General features: G+C 39.2%; 1 protein-coding gene across 9 annotated transcripts in view; it reads right to left on the bottom strand.

Moving 5' to 3' along the window:
* Mpdz (multiple PDZ domain crumbs cell polarity complex component) overlaps nt 1-11,803 on the bottom strand; it is a 155,989-nt gene that overhangs the window by 100,063 nt on the left and 44,123 nt on the right. For 8 of the 9 annotated variants that reach the window (XM_038333928.1, XM_038333930.1, XM_038333931.1 and 5 more), the window contains exons 4-8: nt 7,033-7,245; nt 5,707-5,846; nt 4,095-4,308; nt 3,154-3,282; nt 1,522-1,731 (exon numbers count right to left, since the gene is read on the bottom strand). In XM_038333928.1, the coding sequence (XP_038189856.1) occupies nt 1,522-1,731; nt 3,154-3,282; nt 4,095-4,308; nt 5,707-5,846; nt 7,033-7,245 (906 nt within the window). Of the gene's footprint in view, nt 1-1,521; nt 1,732-3,153; nt 3,283-4,094; nt 4,309-5,706; nt 5,847-7,032; nt 7,246-8,497; nt 8,522-11,803 lie in introns of those variants that run through there. The other variant, XM_038333934.1, reaches the window with a different exon arrangement.

Below are 11,803 nucleotides of genomic sequence, written 5' to 3'. Positions count from 1 at the left end.
GTAATACAGTTATTAATTGTATGTTGAGTGAAAGGGCAAGTCTCCCTAAATAAAGCATTAGTGAACTGGCACATGCTACCAATAATCCATTGGTCCTATCCATTGGTGTGATATCAGCAGGCTCTCCAATCAAACCTCGAAAACTCAAGGCAATGGGCTTTACCAGACATGCAGGTTGGTGCTGGCTTATACCATTTTCCGACTTCCTTTAAACAGTTATCTCACTGATGGTCCACCTAAATGAAGTGTAATTTTGCAAGTAAAGTTGGACTCATTTTTTTTCATTGCACATAATTATCTGTGCAAACTTAGCAAAAGTTTAAAGTTTAGATAATTACAAGAAAATGACAGGATGAAATCTGCTTCAATTGAAACAAATGTGTTTTCTATTTTTAATAAGTTATTCGAGTGCTATTTTAGAGGGTGGCAATTTGACTATCGAATGGTTTTAAACGGGGCACAAGCTTCAGAAATGATGATATGCAGAGAATAGACACTGTCCTAGGCTTTCATTACATCAAGTAGTTTTCGGTATTGCATTCATTTATATATTGCTGAATAAAATGTTTTGTTTTCCACAAAAGAATGCCATTTGAACACTTTCATAAACAAGCTTGCTTTCTTCTTTCTCTCTGTAAAAAATAGCAACCGAATCTTGTCTAAAATCAACAGACTCATGGAAAATTCGAGTTCTAATAAAGTTTTAAAGGGCTATGGAAGATGTTAGTTTATTAAAAAATAAGAACTTCTAATCAGTGGTTAACGCAATTTCAATTAAAGAAAACATGGATATTTTACATCTATGGGAAATGGATACAGGACTGGCATGTGCCAGAAAAAGAATGATCTAGAAAAGGGTAGAATTTATTTCTAAAACATTTAAGACACTCCGGGAAAGACTTTTTTTTAATCCACTATAGTCTTATGTCCTGTAAACCTCTAACTTCCAAGAGTTTTGAAATTTTCCATTTTTTTCATATCAAACTTAAGATAATACGAGACACAACACCAGTGAATCATGCTCCTGTACCACGCCAGAGCACACTGCTGCTGTTCTAACCAACTACCCAACATGACAACCACACGTCACAAGCCTGGTAACAGCTCATATTCAGTAAAAGGATGACACAAAGGTTCTTTGGCCTCATTCACTACTACACTCCAAGCTCCCAGTCCCCAACTTCCACTTTCTAAAGAATAATTGTTGAAAGGTCATGATTAGAATGATGACCCAGTTTACAAGAAGGCTTCTAGTTAAGACAAAGAGACAGGCTCAAATACAGGCGTGATTAAGAAAAGCACCCTAAAATTTCATAAGTGCTTCAAAATACTATCCTTATACAGGACAGTGTGAAATTATCACCTAAAAGCTTTAAGCAAGCTACTGTCGATAAATAAAGCATTAGTATCTCTACACATGCTCTCTGTTTGAGTCTTTTAATACTTACATACAGCATCAGTGAGTCTAATTTCTGCATGCTATTTGTTTAGACCATACAGTTACTGTTTCCAGCTACTTACACGCATCTCTGATGTAGAAACTGGAGAAGAGGAGAGGGTGATGCCCAAAGAGGAGGGTGCTGTGGTTTCTTCTATAGCACCTCTAGCAATCATCAGCTTAACTCTATTTCCGCACTGCCTGAGGACCTGTGCTACTTGCTCACTGCTCATTCCTGCCAGGTCGGTGTCCCCAATTTTTAGAATGTGGTCTCCACTACATAATCGCCCATGCTGAATAAATAAAAGAGTTCAAATAATTAAGGTACTGTGAAAATAACTGCACTAAAAATTCTAAATGATCTAGAGATAATAATGAAAATGGCAATAGTAAGGCATATATCAATCACATGAAATTAAATGTGTAGTTGTAAACACATTGATTGTCTTCTGAATCACTCTAGCACCATTCAAGGTTGTGGCAGCAAATGAAACCGAATAGTTTGTTAAATCAATAGCTAGTATGATTTTTTTCAGTTTTATTTCTAGTTAAGAACTCACAAGGAAAAAAGATGACTGATTTTTTGGTTTTGAAGAACAAGAAGAAAATGTCATTAAGCATAGATGAAGTATGAAATCACTATACCAACACAGCTCGTATTAATTAGATTGTGAAACAAAACACAAGACAGCACTGGAATGCTCCTACAGTTCATGTCTGGCCGTTCCAATTATAAATACCAAAGAACACATTTGCAGCAAACACCCTAGTGAAAGGAAAACTCAAACAGATGAGAGATATGAACAGTATCTGAAAGACTCTGAAATGACAAGCTATTCTGCACTGCCCAGCACAGATTACTAGTGTCAGGTAGCTGAGGAACACCAAGCATGTGGCCAGTTCAAGTAAGAATTAACCTTGTAATTTAAGTTCATTTTAGTTTATTTAAATGTGAATGCATTTGTATTTTGTGTATCCTAAGTAAAATATATAAATGGTGTTATCCCTTCTCTCCTGAGCATATGAAGTTCATTTGCTATTGCTTGATGTTGGTTAACACTTTAATGTCATGCTACTGTTAATAGCACGATTTAAAGAGCTGCTGTTTAACTAGGCTTCATCCATGAATATGAGGGTGTCTGGTGAACTCAGCTACCCAACTTAAGTTCAAATCTATGAGTGAAAACAATAGCTTTATAAGCCTGTAAAGTTGAAATATTAAACACAGGTAATAAATATGTTGAACAATTTCCCACATATAATAAAGGGCACATTTCATAAGCACCAACATCTCAACAGCAAGCAAAAAAAAATGAGCTGTTTGTTCTACACAAAGATGAAACCAGGGACCCAGCACTAAAGGGACAAGGCAGGTTGGTTTTACCTCAACAACAATGCACTTTTTACATAGTGAGCTTTATAAGCAGCTGCTAGGTTTACAAATAAAGGGTAGATGTTTCTACAGGAACTGGAACCATCAGCCTAGCTCAGCCCCTGGGTCTTCAGGGTGTTCATTGCCCATAACTGTATTTTAAGTAAGACCCATGTCCATTTTCAAGTATTCTCTCCCAAGTCTCAGAGAATCTTTGAAGGTCAATTCCATGAACTGAAAGATTTGTAGTTGACTGAGTTTTCCTTCTTTCAACAGACAATCTAAATGATGAAGCCACACTTCCGTGTGAACGGAAAAATACATTTCCATCACAGGAGCTCACCTGGTCAGCCACTCCTCCAGGCAGAATGGTCTTGACTATCACACCAGTTGCTTTTCCCCCAATGATGCCAAATCCCAGGCCTGACCCGTCATTTACCAGCTCTATAGTTTCCACATGCTGCCAGTGAATCTAAAAGAAGAGCACTGGGTGAGTTCCCTGGCGTTAAATACTGAGTTCACACAGAATCGTGGGTGCTAACCAAGTCCAGCTTTTCACTTAGTGTTCTTCCCTTTCAAAAGACCACTATTACCACTATTGATATGATTCTTCCTATAGTTATCAATATATCATAATAGTGACTCATTTAACCCACAACAAACAGGCACTGATTCTGTAGAATATTTGTAAAACTTCCATGAAAAGAAACTTCTAGCACAACAGCTGCACTAGATTAAGAGAATCCTCTGCCTAATCATGCCTTGAGGAGGGATGCTAATTTGTATAAGTCTATACCATCACTGACAGCTAACTATAACCACATGAGGTATGGTGGCACATACCTTAAAGCATGCAAGCATGCACGCATGCGCGCGCGCGCGCGCGCGCGCGCGCGCGCGCACACACACAGGAAGAAAGGAAGGAAGGAAGGAAGGAAGGAAGGAAGGAAGGAAGGAAGGAAGGAAGGAAGGAAGGAGGGAAGAAAAGAAAAATAAAACAAATCAACTTAAATATTTTTCTCCGCTTACAGGTAAAGAAAATTTTATTAAGAGATTCCATTCTGTATGAATGCTGTCAAACTATCATGCAATGTAAAGGCTGTTTAGAAATTCAAAACGTAATCATACTTCAGAAATAAATATCCCAATTAGGAATATATTTTAAAAAGAAAAAACCTAAAAACTGAAAGCAAGCAAGGCTCTGAGATATGAAGAAATGGCAGGCATTGGAAAGTGATCAGAACTGAAAAGGACCAGTGCTGTGCTCTGTTCCTGTCTACTCACTGGATTCGAGTGGGCTGAAACTGTGCTGGCTGCCGATGGAGAGCGGGAAATTTGGGGGCTGGAGACCTGGGGCAAGGCGCCTCGGGCAACAACCAGCTGCACAGTGTCCTTGGCCTTCTGCAGGATGCTAATGGCCTGCTGGTGTGTGATTGTCTGGTCCAGGACCTGGCCATTGATGGCAAGGATCTGGTCTGTCTCCTTCAGTCTGCCATCTCTATCAAGGAAGGAAATGAAGTAAGGAAAGATGTGAACACTCTCAAGGAAATGACGGTTCCTGTGACCTAAGTGTTCATGTCCCTTTAATCCTAATGCAGAACATACATATTTTTAAAGCTTCTACTTAAACGTGCATGATTTGGCCCCAGTGCTGGTGGCAATTCCTCTGCTACCTGAACCACTGTCAAAGGTCACCTTCTCATCATCTGCTGACTAACCCTTAGCACTCATTTATAACTGATCCTTTATTTTAAAAATAAACTTGTTGTGGAATATTACTATAGCTAGGCAAAGATGTGTTCTATTTGTTTATGCTGCATTCGTTTAACTATGTAAAGATGAGTTGCTTTGCCTGTGTAAGGCACCGATTGGGCTAATAAAAATCTGAACAGCCAATAATACCTAGGCAGTAGGGGGCTAGGCGGGGATGGTGGGTACAGAGAATAAGTAGGAGGGGTAATCTAGGCTTCAGAGAGGAGAGAAAAAACAGAATGAGGGAGAAATAGAGAGAGTGGCCCAAGGCAAGCCAACCAGGCAGCCTTCAGGAAGTCAGATGTGGAGTAGAACATACAGAATGAAAGAAAGGTAAAAAGCCCTGAGGTAAAAGATACATGAAGAGAAAAAGGTTAAATTAAATCATAAGAACTAGTGGGACAAGCATAAGATAAGGCCCAGAATTCATAACTAATAATAAGTCTCTGTGTCAAGATTTGGGGGCTCATGGTCCGAGAAAGCCTGCCACATAGCATGCATTTCTTCCTGTTCTGAGCATATTAAAGACGCATGGCTGAAATTATAATGAGGCAGTTCCGGTCTTTTCAAGTCAAAAGGAAGGAGCCCAAAATGTAACAGTGAAAAGGAAGATTACATTCAAAAGTTCCTTTCCTAACTAAAATGTAATTAATGACTACTTAAAAGCTCTCATTTTACTTGTGAACATGTGTGTGATGTAGACATGTATGTGCATGACTGCTTATTCCCCTGTGCAGGGAGGCCACAGGTTGACCTAAAGGATCTTTCTCTACCGCTCTGCACCACATTTTTGCGAAGCTCACGTGCTTTGCTACACTGCCAGGCCAGCAAACTCTGGCATCTGCCTAGCTCTGCTAACCAGGTGCTGGGATAGAGATGCGGACCTCCTCATCCGGCTTTTCCATCTTTTTCTGTGGGGATACAAACCTAGCTCCTCACACTTGCACAGCAGACACTTCAGCCATCTCACCCACTCTGTAGCTCATTTTAATGGACTTGATTCATAATCCCAAATATTAATGACTCCCAAAACTGGTTAATATCTGATTCTTTCAGCTTTTGTTTGTATTCATTTCCCCCCATAGTGATCAAAATCCTTCTGACTGTTATATCAAAAACAAAGAAGTTGCTGTGCCAATCTCACCTGTGAGCCACACTGCCCTCTTGAATCTCCTGTACAAATATCCCCAACTCTCCCCTGTTTTCACTTCTGAGCCCAACAACACTAAACCCAAGGCCTCCACATGGAGGTTTGAGGAGGTCAAATATTTCCACATGGCGACCCTGTTCATGAAACAAAAAAAAAGAAAATAAGATTAAGAGCCAATTACAAGCTGGCAGCAATGGTGCGTTTTTTTTTTTTTTTTTTTTTTAATCTTAGCTCTTGAGACAGAGATTGGGGATAGAGCGTTTTATGCAAGCCTAGGTTACACAGGGAATGCAAGCCAGCATTCAACCCATACAACCCAGATTACATAGCAAAATCAAAATCAAACTATAAATCTCAAAATCAAAGCTACACAAAACAAGAAAAATAATTACAGCTAACAGTCATCTTATTGGGGTATTACTTTGTTTGTCAAAAAGAAGGAACTAGAAAAAGAATAGTTTAGCACTCGTCACCTAGAATAGAGCCTTTCACTTTTCTAGAAGAGTATTGCTGGAATGTGGCACAAAATACCCCATTTAGAATGTGATCATTTTCCAAATATCAGCCTTGAAATTAAACATGCAAGTAATGATATACAGACTGAGCAGGATGTATTTATGAATTTTGGAATGCACACACACACACACACACACACAGAGAGAGAGAGAGAGAGAGAGATAGAGAGAGATAGAGAGAGAGAGAGAGATAAAGCTAACAGAAAGCAATATAGATGATCAATCCTAACTACATATATCAGAAATGCAATTATTTTATCTACAGTTTCATTTAAGAAAGATTCATTAGTGTTTTGGTCCAGATCCCTCTTCCCTGTCATCTAGAAATCTGTCCCTCACTCCTTTTTCTCCAGCTGTGTTGACCTCATTGCAACTCACACTGCCAGTCAGGTAAAAATAGCTGCATTTACTGCTTTATTTTATTGGTGTCATGTACTCAACGTGTGTATGTTTGTGTGTGTGTGTACAATAAAGAGAGAGGGAGAGAGAAGGAAGGAGAGAGGAAGAGAGAGAGAGAGAGAGAGAGAGAGAGAGAGAGAGAGAGAGAGAGAGAGAGAGAGACCGAGACCATGAATTTAAGAGGATTTTGCAGGAGTAAAGAAAGGGGAAATGATATATTATAATCTTAAAAAATAAAATATAATATAATTGAAAAATCTGAAGCATACAAATTCGCAAAAGTTCTTTTTTACTCAAAAATTGTTCAAGAGTTTTTTATAAATGCTACTGCATTGCTCAAATTATCCAGGATTCAGACATGTTCTTAAATACATCCATTGCTAAGTCACAGGAGAAATGCTCTTACCTGGGCCATATTTTTGATGAGTTGATCAAGTTCATCAAAGGCAGGCTTCCCATCCATAACAGGTAGAGCACCAGGTCCAGAAAGAGCTTCCAGGTTCCCATTATTTGGAGACAGTAAAAGTGATTCACTTGGCAGAGTAGGAATTATAGCAGAGCTGAGCTGAGGTATGTGGGCAGGGTCAGCATTTGTAGTTGCCAAAGTAGCAATGTTGACCTAGGAGGATGCAGAGATTAATAGTAACAATTCTAGTGTGTCTAAGTCAACCACAGTCGTTATGCATTCTTGTGAGATGCAAGAGTAGCCTTGAGGCCACATGTCTCTTTAATTTTTGGTTAATGTTTCCCAAAAGAATTAGACTGAACTGACAATCTGGTCAATTCCTGCTAAGCCTGGAATAACAACACCAAAAAAGATTATTTTGTTTTGCAAAACAGAACATCAAAATAGCTCTTACATGGCTCCAAGTAAATCTAAGTGAAAGCAGTGTAGACAGTCATCAGTTCTTGTAGACAGAGACAGCGTTTTCATTCCTGGCCACCCAGACCCAAATAATCACAGATAAACTATATTAATTACAACACTTTTAGGCCAGTGGCTCAGGCATATTCCTAGATAGCTCTTACTAATTAAGTTAACCCATCTCTATTGATCTCTGTATCGCCACAAGGCTGTGGCTTACTGGTAATGTTCTGACATCTTTCTCCTTCAGTGGCTACATGGTAACTCCTTGAGTCTGCCTGCTCTTTATATATCTCTGTTTGGATCTCCTGCCTGGCTTTACTCTGCTAAGCCATTGGCCAAAACAGGTTTATTCATTAACCAATAAAAGCAACACACATACAGAAGAGCATCCCACATCATCTCCCCTTTTCTGTCAAATTAAAAAGGAAGGTTTTAGCTTTAACATAGCAAAATTACATATACAAAACAGTTATCAAGCAAGAATTATATTTACAATATTTAATCCATTTACATTTGGCAAATTAAGGAAAATACTCTATGACGTATCCTATCTTTGTGAGTCTAAAGTTTTATAGCTAATTTATTTTTTACCACAATGAAGGAAAACTATAACTATCTAGTCTTCAACTCCATCAAAGACTCCAGAAGGATATAATATTACCTAAATAAGCAGGAAGTGCATTGTAAGCAACTTCCAAAGTTCTAGAAATAACACAGACATTGTGCTACCAGGACAGTCACCAAAAGTTCTCTTGTAACATTGGGGCAGCCATCTTCAGCCTACAGGCCTAGCATATCTGTGCCTGGACTTCTGGATGGTATGCTATTTCACTCTCTGATCTTCAGGCAAGCTTTATTTATTAAAATACAAGCGAAATATCACTACAAGTTCTAAATGTGCACTATAGATGGTCAATTCTAACTGTATTATGTAGACAGTCAATCCTAACTGTGCAGTAAAAACAATCAGTCCTAACTAAGCCGTGTATGCAGTCAACCCTACCTGTGCCATTTAGACGGTCAATCTTTCCTGTGCAGTATATGCAGTTAGTCCTAGCTGGTCATTTCTGCAAAGTGTTAAGAATGCAATTTTGTCTACAATTAATGTGTCAGAAAGATTCATCCGTGTTATGTTCCGAAAAGCTATTCTCCTCCCTGGTCCTCCCTCCCTTAGCTTTGGCCATGCTGACCTCCTCACTGTATCTCACACTACGTCCAGGTGTTCACACCACAGGCAGGGAAAGATATTCACAATCTCTTGTTTCACTCCTGCCTACTCTACCTTGCTATGCAGAAGCCCTCCCGGAGAGTCTATCCCAGCACCTTGCTCTATGTACCCTTGCCCTGCTTCCCTCCAGAGATCTTATTCTAGTTTTATTTTGCTTTGTGACTGATAAAACACTTCAAACAATCACAACTTGGAGAGGTACATGGAGGCAGGAACCATGAGGAGTGCAACTTGCCAGCTAGCTTTCTGGCTCACTCTTTCACAGGCTTCTTGCTTTGCTAGCTTTTGTCTACAGCTCAGGACCAGCAGCCCACAGGATGGTATTGCCTTCAGGGGACTGGGCCCTCCTACATCAACTGACAATCAAGAAAATGGCTCACAGACATGCCCCCAGTCAAACTTAAATAAAGACAATTAATTACTCAACGAAGACTCCCTTTTCAGTAGACTCTCGGCTGTGCCAAACTGACAGTTAATGCTAACTAGGACAGCATTTCCATGCTATTGACACATACCCACCGCCACAGCATTCCCACTCCAGACAGTGGAGGTAACCAGAACAGAAAACTCCCCAGTAGAGAGAGCCAGCCATTCTATCTACTTCCAGGTCTCTGTCCTCTAGAGAAATACCTTGCACAGAGTAGGCCTTCAAAACATATATTCAAAATAAACATTTATCCACACAACTCCTCCATTAGCATCAGCTCCAATTCATAGATGATGGGACTATACAAAATCATGCACCTAATAACAGTGTGTGACAAAGAGGCTTTTCCATGTCACTACCACCCTTGTGCGATAAAGAGAATATAGTCACTTGAAATGCCACTCCTGGAAAGACAAAGTAAAGAGCATCCAATGATGAATTCTATGAAATACTTCATCCTGTTCCCCAATAATACTTTGTCACCTATTCTTAAAAATAAAACAGAAAACTTATTTAGTTACCAAAGTTACCACTGTATTAGCTACCTTTAGTCACCACGAAAAAGAGGGAGGAAGCTTCTGGAAATTCTTTCAAATGCTTATTTTAAAACATACAGCAGGCATGATCGATTATTATTTTTTCAAAAGCAAGTTTCTTTTGCCAAGACTGATTTTTTTTTATCCCAAGCCATGGCAACTTCAGCAAAGTCTGCCGGCAGAAGACACACTGCTCAGGTTGAAGCAGATGGCATAATAAAATTTGTGACAGGCTGAAGATCCCACACACTAGGACCTAATGCCTATGGTATGTTTTCATAGTGAAAAATATTTGGACTTCTGCTACAGTAAGCCAGAGTGAACAAACCCCATTCCAAGAATAGATGGTCTCTCTATAAGAAATTAACCACTAAAGGACAAGCTCTGTGTTACGAAGGACCGGGCTGAGGGCACTGCAAGAGTAAAGTCACTGGAGAATAAGTATCATTGCAATATGGAGATCATCTGCGCAGGGGTTAGTGGACATCACCGACTTCCCTGGCTTCTTCCCTGCTCTTGAGGTCTCATAGAAATAGAAAGCTACCTAGGGAAAACAGCCCACATATTTAAAACCGTCATTTAATTACACCATCAAAAGAATGGTTTTTAAGTTTAAAAATTTATACTCTTAGGAAAACGCACAAAAGCACATTTTGATGAGTCTTAAACTATATATTAAAATGGATTCCTAACCCAGGTGTGAGTGCACACCTACAGTTTCAGGTCTAAGGAGGCTGAGTTAGGAAGATTTCAAGCTTTAGGCCAGTCTGAGATAGCAAAAAGGTCCATGTCTAAAACGTAGTAGTATGAAATAAGAAAAAGACGTTATCTGTTATGTAATTTGAGACACAAAATGAACTTTACTTATTAATTTGTGGCAGGTTATTTGCATCTCAAAGATCTTTTATGTGCCCAATAAACTAACAAATTAATTTATGAACGCCTCTTAATGTTGCTACCTAAAATAGAATTTAAATGGAGATTATGCACATTGTTTAAAAAAGATTGCCAACTATAAGTGCAAGGACGGGATCTAGCAAGGAGACAGTTATTACAAGTATAAGAATCCTTCTACAAGACTTTCTAGATCACTACAGATCTTCCCTCAGTCTTAAAGACCAATCAATATAACCAATCCAACATAATTCATTTATTCACCTATATAGTTTTCAAAAGAATTTTTATGTTCCCATAGAAGAAATTTACATCACACATAACATATACCTTCATAAAATCATAAAGGGGAAACTGTTGTAACATGGTACAATAATGGAGTCATGTAAAGACAATTCCAAGTGCTTTTGAGAAGACAAGAAACTAGTCTTGTGATCTCAGTTGTTTTAAAACATTGAATTTGTTCTTAGAATGTGTTATTTGTGCTCCTCCTCCCAAGTGTAGCAGAAAAAAAGTTGGTTATTACATGAGATTTCAGGCAACCTCATTTATCGCCTCCGTTCTCCCAGATTCCATCACCTCTAGAACCGTTACAGTAGACAGCTTTAACAATGACCTATAGACAAATCTACATGTAGCTGACAAGAGCTGAAGATGTATATAAAGCAGTGCAACTGGACAGCTGAAGTACAGAGGCAGCCATTGCCCACTGTTTTTACAGGAGAAATGAGCAGCGTCTCTGTTCAGTAAGTCCCTCACTCATGTGGAGCTGTGCTAAGGGAACAGGATTCCAAGAAAACAAGAACTCACTTTAGTTCAAAATGAAATTAAGCTTAGCCTCTGGGGTTGTTTATATTAGAGAGACCCTTTATCAAAACAAACAAACAAGCAGAAAGTATGCAAAAAGGCAAAAAAAATGTATCAAGCCTGATAAAGAAACCAGGAATCCTGGCAAGTTCTCCCAATGAGAAGCAGAGCAGCAGCCACAGTCCACGATGAGGTGAGGCATGTACAACAGCCAGGACCACTGCCATCTACATTAGAGGCTCCTGACTATAGTGTGCCATAATGGTACAGCTGATAGCCAAGGCAAGGAGAATCTGAAAAGCTTCAGTTTGCCACCAAAGAAACCAGGCCACAACTGAGCAAAGTGATTAAACCAAGACATAAGCCAGAGGTGACTGCACACACCTATAATATCAAAGAAAGACAGACAGGAGGAGT

The sequence above is a fragment of the Arvicola amphibius genome, chromosome 6 (assembly GCF_903992535.2).
Source record: "Arvicola amphibius chromosome 6, mArvAmp1.2, whole genome shotgun sequence".
In the NCBI taxonomy this organism is placed as follows: Eukaryota; Metazoa; Chordata; class Mammalia; order Rodentia; family Cricetidae; genus Arvicola; species Arvicola amphibius.
This window is presented reverse-complemented; position numbering and strand designations above follow the sequence as displayed.